This window comes from Poecilia reticulata, linkage group LG13, assembly GCF_000633615.1.
Source record: "Poecilia reticulata strain Guanapo linkage group LG13, Guppy_female_1.0+MT, whole genome shotgun sequence".
Taxonomy (NCBI): Eukaryota; Metazoa; Chordata; class Actinopteri; order Cyprinodontiformes; family Poeciliidae; genus Poecilia; species Poecilia reticulata.
Genome location: NC_024343.1, coordinates 23,694,401 through 23,710,754, shown reverse-complemented (window position 1 = coordinate 23,710,754; position 16,354 = coordinate 23,694,401). Strand labels below are relative to the sequence as shown.

Sequence of the window (16,354 nt, the reverse complement as noted above, 5' to 3'; positions counted from 1 at the left end):
ACACACACACACACACACACACACACACACACACACACAAAAGCTCCTAAATTATAAAAACGCATCATGTTTACCAACGGTACAGCAGTCCAGTAAGCCGTGTAGCTCTGGTCCCCCTGACAGATCGGTCACATAATAAAATAACGGAGAGATTTTGTGTCGCACGGCCGCAGATGTTGAGTGTGTCTCACTCTTTCTATCTCTTCATCTAATTGTGTTTCAGTATGAAGAGCTGGTGCACTACTCAGGGTCGGAGGGCATGCCGGTGGGGGGCTACGGGGACGACGTCAGGGCGCTTCCTCCGCCGCAGTACGGCCCCACCATCCCTGACTCCCTTAAACACCACAAGGACCAGATCTATGGGTAGGAGGATTTATGTGACCCGGCTGCAGGCCGACATGCAGTGTGTATTTACAGTGCATGCTAAATGTGAAAATACGTGTGAAGTGCATACAGCTGTCTGCTTCATACATACTGTGGTGTACAGTTTGTGTATCGTGTTCTGTATCATGTGTTCTCTATACCAACTGTTACGGTGTTTATGTCCAGTATGTTAACTGTTTATGTTCATGTGTGTGTGTGTGTGTGCGTGTGTGGGCAGTCACCCACTCTTTCCACTGCTGGCCTTAGTGTTTGAGAAGTGTGAGCTGGCCACCTGCTCCCCTCGGGACTCCTCCTCCTCCCTCTCAGCCACCTCCCACCTCCCCGGCATGGCCAACCACAGCGACGTCTGCTCCTCCGAGTCCTTCAACGACGACATCGCCGCCTTCGCCAAGCAGGTGGGTGAGCACCGACCAGGAAGCAGGGGAACAGCAAAGAGTTTTGTTTTTGTTTTGTTTGTTGTTGAAGCATTTTGTGCTGAGATCCTGAACTTGCGTTGCAGATTCGCTCTGAGAAGCCAATTTTTTCTTCCAATCCTGAGCTGGACAACTTGGTATGACTCATGAACTGACAGCTTGCTAGAATTTAAAATGCACTTTGTGAGAGATGTTAACATGATAATCCTCTCCAACAGATGATCCAGGCCATACAGGTTCTTCGCTTTCATTTACTGGAGCTAGAGAAGGTTGGTCAAATCCCAGCATGTTGTTATTAAAATGTGCTAATTTATCTCAGATGTTAAACAACTCTTGTAAATATATTTACATTTAGCTTGAACTGTCGGATTTGCATTTCCGATTTGTTATTTGGTCTGTGAATGCATCGACAAACATTATTCTTTGAAATTTGAGGAAGATGTCTGGTGTTTGTGTTTTTGCTGATACTGATTTGAGCTAATTTCCCTAAGAATTTAACCATGTTGAACATTTCTCTTTCTCACCTTCCTGCCCTGAGCAGCCATTATTTTTTATACAATAAAACTGAAGTGATTTTCTGTAAAACAAAGTTTTGAGTTTTGAGTAAAACAAGTTTTGAGTGAAACAAAGTTTTGAGTTTTGCGTTTGCGTTTACAAAAACTTTGTTTCTGTAAAACAAAGTTTGGTTTTACGCACTGAATTATCATTCACGAAGAGATAATAGAATTGCTGCTCTGAATTGTCTTTAACATCTCATCTAATTCTCATTGTGGTTAGCATAATTAAATGTAAACGTCAGTTTCCAAACTTTGCAGATTTTCTGAGAGGCTCTTGTTGAAAGCTCAAAATGATAAAACAGGGAGACTTCGCTTTGACATACTCGGCATATCCCTTGCACATGCAGAAGTTGATTCTAAATATGTATTCCTTTTCTAGTTTGAGGAAATGCCACCAAGGTGAGTGGGAAGAAGTGCCTCCTTGAAAACTTGAAGACTGTTTCTTGAAAAGTCGTATGAAAACAAAGAAAACTTAAAAAAAATTCAAAGCTTGAAGAACAAAGACGACCATCAAACTCTCGGTTGGAGAACAGCTGACGTGCTTCTCTAGAAATTATATATCTTGCATTTCTTTGTTAGTGTTAGCACAACCTGTTAGTGCTTACATATTTTACGTTGAAAAAAAATTACAATTTTGAAATTTTAGAGCCAATTTACCTAAAAATCTGCTGATTTCTTGTATTTCAGAAATGAAGAATTAGCAGGTCAGACATCTAAGATAACCAGACATCTGGTTAAATGTGGATCGGTTATTCTCTAGTAATTGTGTTTAGTGGTTCATCAAGGAGAGAAAATAAAGCAAAAAGCATACACCAGAAAATGTTAATGTCTTAAAACTGAAAGGCAAATTTCTTTTGGTAAAACTAATGAATCAGCTCATAATTGCAAACTGATGCCGACCATAATAAGTCATCATTTGTTTCTGAAGGTGCATGACCTGTGTGATAACTTCTGCCATCGCTACATCACCTGCCTGAAGGGAAAGATGCCCACTGACCTGGTGCTGGATGAGCGGGAGGGCGGCTCCAAGTCGGACATGGAGGACTTTGGTGGCTCCTGCACCAGTTTGTCAGAACAGGTGAGACACCAAGTCGTTTTTATGGTCCCTTGCAGCAGTTTCTGCCTAGCATTCTCTCCTCCATCCTTTTCCCTGCGCTGCAGAATGCATCGTGGTTACGGGAGCCAGATGAATGTGCCACTACGCCTCTAGGAACACCAGGCACCTGTGGGCTGCCTTCACACAGCACAGGGGACAACTGCAGCGACGCAGGTTTGCACACATGTTCACACGAGTTCTGGCGGAAAATGCTGCAAACGAAGATGTGACCAAATGTTTGGTAAATGTCTGACACAGCCAGTAAGTCTTGTAAATTGTTTGATGTTCTTCACTTGTATAGCAAATTTTAGCCTCTAAGGTTGTACAAAAGTCTCTTTCGGACAAATATTCATCAATGACAGCGGAGCTTCTGTTGGATAAAACTCATAAATCTGACGTCCCCTGAACCACAAGAACACACTAATATATAAAAAACCCACAATATTTTAAAAGTTACCTTTTGCAGCTTTAACAAAAGATACTTTAATATGACAAATGGACCTCATATGAATGAACTGATATTAATGTACATGTCAGTTCTGCAGGCAGGCAGTGGCTGCCAATAAGAGCCCACTGCACTAAACCTCATTGAAAACCTCATGATTATTCCACCAAATATTGATTTCTGAACTCTTCCTGTGTTAAAACATTAGTGTTGTTGTTTCTAAATTAATATGAACTTGTTTTCTTTGCTTTATTAGCGGACTGAAAGCACTGCATCTTTTTCATTATTTTGACCATTTCTCATTTTCTGCAAATAAATACTAAATTCTTATTTGGAATTTGGGAGAAATGTTGTCAGTAGTTCATAGAGTAAAAAAAAACAATGTTCATTTTACTCAAACATATGCCTATAAAGGGTAGAATCAGAGAAACTGATCATTTTGCAGCGGTCTTTTCATTTCTTTCCACAGCCGTATATCAGCTGGACGTGTATGAATACGTCTGTTTGCTAGCATGCAATGACGTCAAGGTCGCTCTTGCAGGAGACGGCCTCGATGGGGGAGTGGCCTCCCCCAGCACGGGGGAGGAGGACGAGAGCGACCGGGACAGGAGGAACAACAAGAAGAGGGGCATCTTCCCCAAAGTGGCCACAAACATCATGAGAGCGTGGCTCTTCCAGCACCTGTCGGTGAGCTTCCCATTTTCCTTTTTTGATCACATATTGTCAAAATTATCCATTACATTTGAAATGCATTCGTTAGGGCCACCCCTGCAAGAAATATAGGCGAACAAAGACGGCTTGTGTACAGTGGTGGGAGAGTGATCACTGCGCAGAGGATTTACTGTGGGAAAAACGTCATGTGCGAGGATAGACAAAGAAGGGAAGCGAGTGTGCAATGGAGGTCAATTAAATTAAATGAAAAACTGGGGGATTAAGTGATTATGTGAATATGCTCATATTAGAAGTGATAGAAATGGAGTGTGTAATTGTTGGTAAGGTGGTTAGATTAGTAATTAGCTACTAAATGAGGCAGGTCAAATGTTGCTTCACTCCAATTATTGCAGTATGTGTCTGTGTGCGCGGTGGAAAGGGAAAAAGAGACAGAGTTAGTGGGCTTAGTGAGGCTTTAAATGTGAGAGCAGACGGGAATTTAGATGAAGGGTCTTCAGAATCCACACTGAGAGTTCACACACATTATTTCAGTCTGGGTTTAAGGTGAGGCTTCATGTTTCTCTGGGAGGATTCTCCCATCAGTCGTCTCACTGCTACCAGCAACACACCTCAGGGCCTGGCTTTGATTTGCTTAACTTTCCACTCTCCATCTGTGTGTGTGTGTGTGTGTGTGTGTGTGTCTCCATGTTTCCAGCACCCATACCCGTCGGAGGAGCAGAAGAAGCAGCTGTCGCAGGACACGGGGCTGACTATCTTGCAGGTCAACAACTGGTCAGTGCTCTGCTCGATCAATGCACTAATCCCAGCCCCGCGGCTTTCCAATAATCAGTTAAACTCTCTTGTTTAAGAGGAAATTATGAATTTTCTTCGCCTTGCGTAAGCATTCAGACCAGCTGAACTTCTTCACAACTTGTTAAATTACAATTATAATGTAATTTATTGTTTTTTTTATGTGAGGGATCAACACAAAGTAGTGTATAATTGTAAGGTGGAAGAAGAATTATACACGGTTATTAAAATATTTTACAAATAAAAAGTGTGGTTTTGCATTTATGGTCAACCCCTTTATATCACTTAAATAAAGTGGATTGTATCCAGAAAACATAAACATATATAACAACAAAATGGTATAACTCAGTATAAATCCAGGTTTGTTGGAAAACATTAGTGAAGAAAAAGCATCATGTAAACAAGCAGGAAGAAAGCTGTGGAGATGTTTAAAATAAGATTAATGCAGTACGTTTAACATCTCACAGATGAGAGACGCTATTTAGTTTTTATTTATTTAATTTTTAAGCAGTGAAAAAAAATAAAAGAAAACACGTCTCACTCAGCATAATTGTTGTTTTACAGCAGGTTTGTGTTCTAGGGAACATGAAAAACACACAGATATCTAACATCACATCACAATAACATATACTATGGACACACAGACACAGCAATTTAAAAAAATAGAGAAAAAGCAGCAGTTATATGATAGATGCTTCAGTCACTATTGAGCTGGAAATCATATGTTGTCATGTTTTGGTAAAAGCACAAATTATTTCTGGCCGTTTTTAAAGGTTTGTCGTAACAAGAGTTTGTAAAAGGCCTAATCAAACAACCATTTTCAAGATTGGGTTTAGGCATCAGAGCAGAAAGAGCTACATAAATGGCACCATGAAAAGTTCAAAATTACAACTTAATACAACTTGCCAAACTTAATTTAGAAAATTAAAGCATTTAAAACATGTTCAGTCCATCATCCAAAAATGGAAAGAGTGTGGAATAACTATGAGCTTTACACCTAAGAAAATGTTAAAAGTATTTCTGCTGGCATCTGTGCACATCACCAGCCAATATTATTGTTTAAATCATATTCATCTGGCTGTCAAAGTCCAGATCTGAATCCAACCGAGAAAGACTTGAAAACTGATGTTCCCGGACGTTTTCTATCCAATTTGACTGAGATTTAACTATTTAACAAAGAAAAACAGGGCAGATTCTCAATCTCTAAATAAACAAAGGTGTTAGAGAAGCTGTAGCTGCAAAATGCATGAAACACATTTTAATTTGTTTAGCAAAACATGTTAAAACTCAGGGATCATTTTCCATCTTATTCATAATTAGGCACTTTGATGTAAAATCCCAATAAAATACATCCCATTATAAACTGATGTGAAAAGTTCAGGGGGTATGAATACTTTACAGCCGATACAAAGTGTTTTATAATGTTCACGTTTAGTGTTGATAAAAAAAAGGTCACAGCTTTACAAGACTTTCACAAAGATCATTATAATCTAGTTCACTGGAGCATAGTTAATGACGCAGAGAAAAACGTACTGCAAAGCATTTTTTCCCCTCAAGCTGCAGTCCAGTGAAATCCTGCTGCTCATAAAGCGAAACTACGGATCAATATCCAATAATCAGATTATTTACTGCTTCTCGGTTTCCATTTCACGGCCGCAGACTTAAACGTAGTTCTGCTTTCCAGAAAGCTTTTTCCACGTGGTTCCTTTTCTGTGTGTAAGAATTTTTAGTTCTGTTTCACGCCGATAAAAAGGATTTCCTTCATGTTGTAGCTTACATGTTTTTATGTGTACCTTCGCCACAGCAGCAGCACACAAAGTGAGCAGATCAATGCAGATCAATCAATTATCACAGGGCGGATCAATACGCTCTCTGCCCTAACGTTGATTTACTCTGCTCTCTGAAAGGGTTAAGTGCTTGTAAAAGGGAAAAGGTTAATAGTCTCCCTCTTTGCCTTTTTCTCCATTAATGGTTGACCTTGTCCATCTTTTCTCTCTCTCTCTCTCTCTCTCTTTCTCTCTCTCTCTCTCTCTCTCTCTCTCTCTCTCTCTCTATCTCTTTCCATATCCTGTCTTCACATCTCTTGCTTCGTCCAGGTTCATCAACGCCCGAAGGAGAATAGTTCAGCCGATGATTGACCAGTCAAACCGCTCAGGTCAGTGTTCAGCCAGTCTTTGTGTATATATGTGATGTGTCTGAGTGTGTATTTGTGTCTGAAGGTGTGTGTGTGTGTGTGGGGTCTCCCAGGTCAGGGTGGTCCCTACAGTCCGGAGGGAGCTGCACTGGGAGGCTACGGCCTCGACGGACAGGCCCATCTGGGGCTTCGGACGGCAGGTACGGCCGGCTGATTCAACCCTGCTGATGTAAAGAATGCTTTTATCTACACGCAGTTTAACACATAAATATGAGAGTCACACACTTACTTTTAGATCCTTTAGTTTAATGTGACTCAGACACCATGTTGCCGCTGAAAATATTCACCAGAGCGCTGACTGTGGGATTATGTGCTGCTGAAAATAGTCCCTTACAGATGCACACTTTACTGCCGTTTTCTCAGCGATATCCGAGAAAACATTTTTTTTTAAAGTTAAAAATATTCGTCTTCTTCGATTTTGGCCCCAGTTACAGCTGGTAAGATCACATAACACAGCCTAGTTATAAAAAAAAAAAAAAGAAGATATTTTGGACATTAGATCATAGGTGGCAAATCGCCTCCTTTTTTATTCTTTGTGTGAGTAATCATCAGGTGTAAACAGCTGCCCAATGCAGATGGGATACAGATAAAACAGCATTTATATAACTGATGTTTGTCGTAAAGGAGGGTGGAGATATTGTGTAAAATTCACTTTTTCTTAGCTTTTTTTCATGTGATGTTGTTCCCTCATCAAAAACATACCTGGACTGTTGCTTTTATTCTTTGATGCATGTTTTAGAAAGCTGTGAATCTCCAATGGCAACCATTCAGGGTTACCTCAACAACGGCTCTCGGAAAAGCACAGATGATGAGCTCATCATACGAACAACTTCTCAGTCTGAGAAGCATCGTTGTGTCAGATTAAGCAGAAGCTTCTTGAAGAGACAGAAGCTCAATTTCAAATTACAGAGTCAAACTTCTTTTAAGTCATATTTGACTTTTTATAACAACTGAAGGTAACATAGTTACTTTATTGTGCTATAAAATGGCACAATGTGCCTGGAAAATACATAATATGGTAAAAAAGTCCAGCTTAGACTCTAAGTCTCCAAGTAAAGTTGGTAACTCAACCAACACTTTAATTCTCGTAAGAATAAGAACAAAAAGCATCTTCACCAACATTCAGCGTTCGTTCTAAATCAACAAAAGAGTATCAACCTTTTTTTATCGGGATATCTGCAAGACGTATGACTGCAGTTTCTCAGCAGAGGTCTGGGAATCCTCAACTTGGGTGAACTCCATAGGTTAGCTGCACTGTAACTCTTCGGCTAGAATGCTGCCAGAGATTGAACCTTGAACCTGGCAGAAATCTTGGTCTTCATCTGCATGTGGACCCTCCTGGCATCCATGATCCTCTCTGAGGCCCAACAGGGTGAAACACAATGACCTCACACATAAATCTATGTGTGAATTTGCAACAGGTGGAGTGAATAAATCTTTTCAGGCTATTCAAAGTGTCAGCACGCCACTGCTTTCTAAAACTGTTAGTTTCAGCCTTCAGGACCAGCTGATCTTCACTTATACTACATAAAGGCAACCATATTTTTTCCTGCTGGCGTCTACTGTAACTAAGATACAAAATGCTTATAACATTTTAACATAACCTCGCATCAAAAATCCTGAACTGTTCCTAAAAATGAATTCGGCAATTGTTTATTTGTGTCAAATAAAACCTTCTCGGGTTTATTTACAAGACATAAATACATCTAGGATGTCAAAATAGACACCAAAACAAAATATTGTAAAACATTAACACAAATTAAATTCCATAATAAAAATGTACTGTAGAGGATACAAAATCCTTTTTTCTGTTGCAAAACATGTTGAATAAATGTTGCTGAAACAAACATCTCTTGATTAATTAGCCAAGATATCAATTAGCACATTTCAGCTACACGCCAGTTAAAAGTAAACTATAACCGTTTATGAAACAGTTATAGTTTAAGCCATACCTCTGTCAAACGCCATCATCAAAGTCATCAACCAAATATATATCAAATATATTGATCAATTTTCCAGTTATTACTAATCAAAGGCAACTCTAAAGAAACTCAGTGTTTCGGCTGTTTTTCAGTTTTCTGGAACTTTGTTCTTTTCATGTTTAACTTTACAAACAGTTTGAAAGACATCCCTCATTTGGATGCAAGTTCTGACTTTGGGTTTCCTGCCAATGTCCTTCCACTGCTGATCTTTACACATCTTGGTTATATTTAGTTTTAAATTATTTATATATATATTATTTAAGTCACAAAGGAAAAATAACTTAGCAACCTCTTTAGACCAACTATAACTATCAGCTCAGATAAAAATCATGTAGGTCAGTTTTTATTCTGATGTAAACAAAACAATTTTGCATTTTTGTTTCATCAAAAAAGGCTCCAAGCGGATAATAATTGTGGGTTATAGTCATGGACATAAAGATTTGATGATGCTTTCACATCATGCAGTCTAAATCTTAAATATATTTTTTTTACTTTCCACCAGGTCTACCTGGAATGTCCTCTCTTCAGGGCGAGTACCCCGCCGCTCTGCTCTCCCAGCCGGGCTACCCCCCCCACCCGGGAACGTCCCTCCACTCGTACCCCGGCCCGCACCCACACCCCGCCATGCTGCTCCACCCGCCGCCGCATGCACACCCCGCGGAGCCGCTCATCGCCCAAGGACTGGACATACATGCACACTAGCTGTCTGGGGAGCAGAGCGTGTGTGTGCATGTGTGCGTGAAAGAGTTACTGTATGAATGTGAGTGTGTGGAGTGTGTGTGTAATGGCTGATCCAGTACCCTATTTAAAGACAAACTGCTCCAAAAGTTTACATTCCTCACTGAGAGACACTGACCTTAATGTAGCTGATCGACTGACAAAAACACACACACACGTAAACATTTCACCGACACACTCCTGAGTCTAGACCCACAGGTTTAAGCCATACCTCTCTAAGTAGAAGTGCTTCCTCCTCTTCAAATGTCTCCACTGTGTCCTGTGGGTGAGACACATGCTTTAAACTACACTTCCCATCATGCCTCCTTAACCACAGGACGACCGGCTCAGAAACACAACCACCTGGATGTTACTGGACGGGACTCGATCCTGCGAGTCGAACCTTCCTCACAGTCTTCCTACACACACTGACTGTCAGAAACACACACACACACACACACACACACACACACACACACGCACACACACACGCACACATACACACACACACTTTATTTAAAGCTTTCTTTTTAGTTTTTTATATTTTTATATTTATGTGTGCCACTCCAGGCAGATGCAGCTTCATGTGAGCTTGTTGAAATGTTAGTGCTCTTCCTCAGCATGAAGCTAAACACTCTGAATGACTTCCAGTCTGCCTCGCTCTCGCACCACTGACCTCCTTAAGGCGCCAGCAGCCGTTCGTTAGAAGCTTTCCTCCAACTCACTGATAGACGAAGCAACAGACGCGACACAGAAAGCCATTCTAACACACAACACATGAACACACGCACCCCGCCCCCCACACACGCACACACACACACACACACACACACACAYACACGCACACACACACACGCACACACACACGAACACGCACACACACACACACACACACACACACATACACACATATACAGAAGGACTTCTGCAAGAATTTCTAGTCCACTGTTAACTGTCACAGCTGTGTGAGAGGGAAGCTGCAGCCAAAGGACTCTTCAGACATTCGGCTCCTTCTCCGCTCTTGCTTGGACCGCTGAAGAATTTCTGAACGATGATGATGGTGAAAAAAAACTTAAAGTATTAAAATGTTTTTTGTAAGCCTTGTCACTTGTCATCTGTTTGTTTGATATGATCGGTTTAGCTGGTGAAATTAATGAGCCTTATGTTTTTGAATGAAATTATATTTCAACCTCCTGATCAGTCACTGCAGTTCCAGAGATTCTCCAGGAAGGAAATGTGCATAAACTCACTTTAAGAGTCCAAAACGACTGCAGACAGAACAAATATCAGTCTGAGAGTTTAAGAAAATAAATTATTACAGTAACTTTTATGTTTTTTTTCTGTATTTTCTCTTGTATACAGAATTTATAAACAAAAATCTCTATAACCTCAATGTACATTTCAAGAAAAATAGGAAAAATTAATTACTTTATGTATGTAATGTAATTTGATTGGGATTCCAATGCAATCCTACTTTAGACTCAATCCCATTTGAAATGCAGGTAGACACAATTAGCCAATCACATGGCTGCAACTCTGGATGTGATGCTAAGTATCATGAAACGGGATTTGCTGAAAGTGGCTTTCAGGGCGCAGTGGTTGGTGCCAGACAGACTCATATTCAGGAACTGCTGATCTCCTGGGATGTGTCACAAAATGTGAAAAGTTGCAGATGTGTGAGTGGCTTCAAAAATCACAGAACAGCAAATGAAACAGCATAAAGGAGCTTCTTCACAACATCATGTTTATGACTGCATCAGAGATCGGTAATGAATTCTCTGTTTCTTACTCTTTCACCTTGTGGATATTTTTGTTCAGTATGTCAGCATCCAGAGTACAAAAAAAAACATGCAACAGCATGACTGGTTTACAGTTTACCTCATTTTAATTCAGAAATATTACAATTAAATAAACAAAGGTTGATATTTTACTTGCTTTAGAAAAAGTACAATGCAAAAGGAAAAAAAAGACTTGAGAGCTTACATATTTTCAATGAAGCCCACAAATATTGTATGTTTAGCTTAACATACAATATTTAATTGTAATTTTATTTAATTAGTCAAGGAAAAAAAAATAGGCAAAACAGAGATTAAATAGATTTTTCAATTCACAGACATTCATATTTAGTAGAGATGTGCTGATCAGGTTTTTTCCTGCCGATTCTGATCACCCATGAGGGCCGATCACCGATACCGATCACCGATAGCGATCACATAATTATTATTTTTTTAATCATAAGCACTACCGGTTACATTATGCGGAAAAAGGAACCATGAATTCACATTCAGACAAAAACTTGTCTTTAATAACTTTTTCCAAGAAAAAAAACAAAACAGGCATTGTGCAAATTGTACTGCTATCAGTAATACCATCTTTAACAGATTGAAAACATATGAAGGCTCTGAAGAGGCTAAATAATGATGCAACGAGTCAAAATAAAACCTCTCAACGTTGCCAAAAAATTAAAGTATAAAACTTAACATTCAAAGGTAAATACAAGATCCATTACAATAAACAATCCAGAGTTACAGAATGAAAACTTTCTGATATTAATTAATTATGCAGAACAGGGAGGAGGCAGAGAGATCGATTATTTTTTCTGAGATTATTTGTTTCATGTTAGGACAGCGAAAGTTTTAATACGTATGTAAAATAAATTTTTTTAGGTTAGATCCTGCAGCTTTAAGCAGAGGTTCGGTGTGAGAGTCACTACCAGGTGGAGCAGAAGCGGCACTCCGTCTGTGAAATATTACTACCTGTAGCGCGTAGCAGCGGTTCAACAGCGAGAGCAGAACCAGCGTCTTACATCGCAGCTCAAAGACTTAAATAATTTKATTTGTTTAGCTTTCTGACAGTCATGCTAATCCGGGTGAGTGTTTGTAGCTGTGCGCTGCTTTACCTGCTATCTGATCCTCCATATGTCTTTTTTACTACAGTGAGCCTCGATGTAGCCAAACTCCGTCAAGTATGGCATTGTTTTTATGCCATATTAGAATATTAGATTTGTCGTGTTGATGCATTTTGACGAGCTTCACCCCACGTGCTTCAATTTTCCGCCACAACACGCAAACTTCCCCAATCACTCAATGCTTTATAGTTTCACATCTCTACGGATTTGTTGCTGCGGGCTTGCGCAGTGTGAAGGAAAGAGGAGACCAGCTGCAAAATGAGATGCAGGTGATCGGTTTGTGTGATCGGCAACAAGAGACTGTGATCGGCGATCACCGATCATGCACTTTTTCACGGAAATCGGCCGATTATTATCGGTGGCCGATGGATCGGCACACCTCTAATATTTAGCTAATTAGAATCTGTTTTAATGAGGCAACATCATATTAGATTAAAAGTACCTTTGCAAAATACCAATCTATTAAACAGTAAAAAACATTTCTGTATTGAGTTACCCAAACTAAATGAACTCTTAAATAATATTCTTATTTCTTGGATATGACTGCATGTCACAAACTCAGAAGAATAAGCAACTGCTATTTTTGATGATGAACTGAGTGGATCTTTGTGTTAACACTGATAGGAATGTTGCAGAAATGCTTAAAGCAAAAAAAAAAAAAAAAAAAAAATCTTAACACCCTGAAAATATAAAACAGACTTCATGTTTGTGTTTGCTCTGAATTTACAGCCCTTCACACAGCTGGGATTTCTTTTTTCCACCCTTGAGATATTAAAACATTCATGATAAACATCTCAGCCATTCACTTCAAAAGCATCTTTCCCTGAAAAATAGTGTGATCGTCCTCCTTTTCTGCAGTCATAAGTCATGTCTCTCCCTGCTCCATAACTATCTGTTTTATCTCTGATGGAGGCCTCAGGCTGCAGCTGCAGCGATCTGTCACACACACTAGATCTTCACAGCCATGAGATCGAATCTCTCCAAACGCTTTAAAGCACAGAGTCGCTCTCAGATCACTATTCCCAATCCTGAACCCAGCTCTGAATTTTTCGTTTTTACACTTCCTTCCTCAAGCACGCCATTATACACCCAGTGTTTCTATTCTAGTTTCCTTCTTCCATCAGACGTCCACTGATGTGTCCTCCTTCGTCCATCCACAGCCCTGCAGCCACACAACAAACCCTGCACACCACACCCTCTCCTCCCTGCCCCCAATCAGCCTGGAGGAGGAGGGACGGGTCAGGGGCCAGAGTTCAGTGGGAGGTCAACAGGAAATGGTTGTTCTCCTTCGCACCAGGTCCTGACCCAGGCGCCCCTCTACTTTTCATTTCTTTGTCCCCTCACAGGCTCAGTCCTCGACCACGATGGCCTCACTTTTACTCCTCCAGCTCCTCGCCGGATTGTTTCCCCCACCATGTTTCCCCACACACGTGAAGCAGAGGAGCGTTTGCTTCACTGTGACCTCCGAGAGCTGCAGGCTGAACTCCAGTTTGCTGCAAAGCTTGTTGGGGACAAACAAGAAAATCAGTCTTTTTTCTTTTTTCTTTTATTAATTCAGACGTTAAAGTGTCGCAGAGTCAAAACAACAAATACAGACGATTTTAAATTTTTACCCAGAGGAGATCAGGAAAGAAATTATAGCTAATAATGAACTATTTTTATTAGAAATTCTCTACAATGACTATTGATTTTCATTTTCCAACATTGGCTTTATATCACGGCTAGATATTGCTTATTTTAAGTTATTTAATCACTCTCAAATGTTCATTACCACATACATGCCTTCGTAAATTGAGAATTTATGTGATTAGCCAGACGTTTTGGTCTAATTTCACAAACCAAATCCAGTTATGGCTGTTATGCCAGGCTTGGAGAATCAACAAACCACAAGGACCTGTTAGACAACATGAAGTAGGCTAAAAGTGACATTTCTTGCATGACAGATGAGAAAGAAAGAAATTTAATCTGGAAAAACATTTCTAAGGGCTTGGGACTCCGAGGGCTAGCTAGGTATTTTAATAAATTGTCATACTTAATTCTAATTTTTTCTGTAAATAATTAGCTGAGGTTTATTGAATCCTGCTTCTCTTGATTGCGTCTATAAACTATATCTTTTGGGTAATCATCTTATAAAATGTGAGATATTATGATCCCCAACTAAACCTCAGAATGATAACCTACTATTAGAAATTATTATTTGTGTCTGATTTCATTTCTTTTTCAATCCTTTGTATTCAAATCCTATTAGAATTTTATGTTTTATTGTTTTCCACTAAATGACGATATCTTGTTCACTGACTCTAAATTAAACCAATTATATGGGATGGGTTGGGCAATAGCCCAAAGTCAAGAACTCACCCTATTCACTCACCCATAGTCACATCTTTGAGGTATTTTTGCTGACTTTGGTTATTTTTGGACTGGTCAAAAGTCAGCTGAGTTGCAGTGATTGGTCAGAAAACAAGAAAATGTATAAAACGTTAAGGTGATTGGTCAGATCTGCAGAAAACGTTGGGATGACTGGTGAAAACTGCAAGTTGGACATTTTCCAACAATTAAGGGATTTGCAACATCTTAACTTCCTGGAGAGACAGATTTTATTTGAAGAACTAATTCTACAAATTCAGTCATCTGAGCTATTAGCTGAACTTCTAAAAGACACTGAAGCGTGACGCACATTTTCACCAGTTGTGAAGGAAACAGCTTTGCAAAATGAAAACCATATGATTGTCATTTTAAGGAAACAGTGCAGCGCTGCCACTGTGTCGACACCTCTCCATATATTTCACTTCCAGTGAATCGCAACAGTCCTGATAATGTTTCATTTCGTTTGAAGACTCCTACTGGTTTTGACCATTCGAGCTGCTGGGGGGAATATGAATGTGTGAGATGTGAAAATGTGCACATCTGTGTGAAACTGGGAGTTTGTGTGTGTGTGAGTGTGCATATAAATATGTAAAATCACATTTTAACATAATCAGTTTGTGTGTGTGTGTGTGTAGGAGGAGGGTCACTCTTCTGATCATTAATCATTCAATTATACACCTGTCAGAGTTCAGACAAGGGGGAGAAAATGGAGGAGGGGGAGTGAGGAAGAGGGAAGGGTGGAGAAAGTAAAAAAAAGAAACAGAGGAATGCAGCGGGGAAAGGAGGAAGAGAACAGGGAGAAACTGAATGACTTTAGAGGGAATGTCGAAGCTCCAGCAGGACTGAAAGGAGTAAAAAAGCAACAGGGGGAAAACCTCATTGTCTGTGTGCGGACAAGCTGTGACAGAGGCAAGCAGCTGGATGGTGAAAGTCTCTGAAAGGTCGCCGGAAAGACAAAGACACAAACATGTAGAGTAAGGAACATGTGGCAGATAAGAACAAAGCAGTGCAGAATGGTAAAGATGCAACCAATCTGTGTGTGTGTTTGTCACCTGGACTGATTTAAGAGCTGCAAACAGGAAAATAACACAATTTAAAAAAGCTAATATGAAAGAAGACATGCTGAAACCTGGAGGAGGCTTTACTTGGATTAAAACAGAAATATTCAATAAACTTTGGATCAAAAGAAGCTTAGTGAAGCTATTGAGGAATTGAAGGGTGGCTATTCTCAAAAATAAGCACCAGAGGCGTATTGATTACAGTTTTATGGGGGCAAATCTAGTTTCTGTTTTTTGAGAATCCCTGATGTGAGAATAATGATTTAGTTGAGAAAAATAATAAGGAGCATTTGAAATGATTTTCTTCAGATTTTCAGGTTAAAATAAATTTTGATTTTCAATCAAATTTGACAATTAAAGCAGTACCACATTTTAGATGTTTCTCTCAGTATTTCACATATGATATCTCCCAGACTTTTAGATGTACTTAAATATCACACAATAAAAAAATAGTATCAACAAATAATAACAAAGTAAAGCAAAGCTTCTTTTTAATATTTTCTTTTCTTACATTGCTTTTAAAACTTCAAAATCTGCAATATTTACATGTTGAATATTCAAAAGGATAAAAAAACAACAGATTTTTAATCAGATTTCTTAGTCTGCTCTGTCCTCTCTTGTTAACAAAGCTGCATTAATAATACATTATGTTTATTTTATGTTGAAATAAAACTCCCTGATTTAAATGTTTCATTTTCTTTCCACATTTAATAACTACCTGACCATCTTGGGATGGAAGCTCATTGTCCTACATAAAGTCTATGAACTTATC

General features: G+C 39.4%; 1 protein-coding gene across 2 annotated transcripts in view; it reads left to right on the top strand.

Moving 5' to 3' along the window:
- The window catches only part of meis3 (myeloid ecotropic viral integration site 3), a 15,302-nt gene extending 4,949 nt beyond the window's left edge, over positions 1–10,353 (top strand). Inside the window, exons 3-13 of one of the 2 annotated variants that reach the window (XM_008426131.2) lie at positions 224–363; positions 631–779; positions 884–934; positions 1,016–1,066; positions 2,283–2,432; positions 2,516–2,624; positions 3,437–3,582; positions 4,262–4,338; positions 6,453–6,511; positions 6,604–6,690; positions 9,035–10,353. In XM_008426131.2, the coding sequence (XP_008424353.1) occupies positions 224–363; positions 631–779; positions 884–934; positions 1,016–1,066; positions 2,283–2,432; positions 2,516–2,624; positions 3,437–3,582; positions 4,262–4,338; positions 6,453–6,511; positions 6,604–6,690; positions 9,035–9,234 (1,219 nt within the window). In that variant the 3' untranslated portion in view covers positions 9,235–10,353. Of the gene's footprint in view, positions 1–223; positions 364–601; positions 780–883; positions 935–1,015; positions 1,067–2,282; positions 2,433–2,515; positions 2,625–3,436; positions 3,583–4,261; positions 4,339–6,452; positions 6,512–6,603; positions 6,691–9,034 lie in introns of both variants that reach the window. The other variant, XM_008426132.2, reaches the window with a different exon arrangement.
- The last annotated feature ends 6,001 nt before the right edge of the window (positions 10,354–16,354 follow it).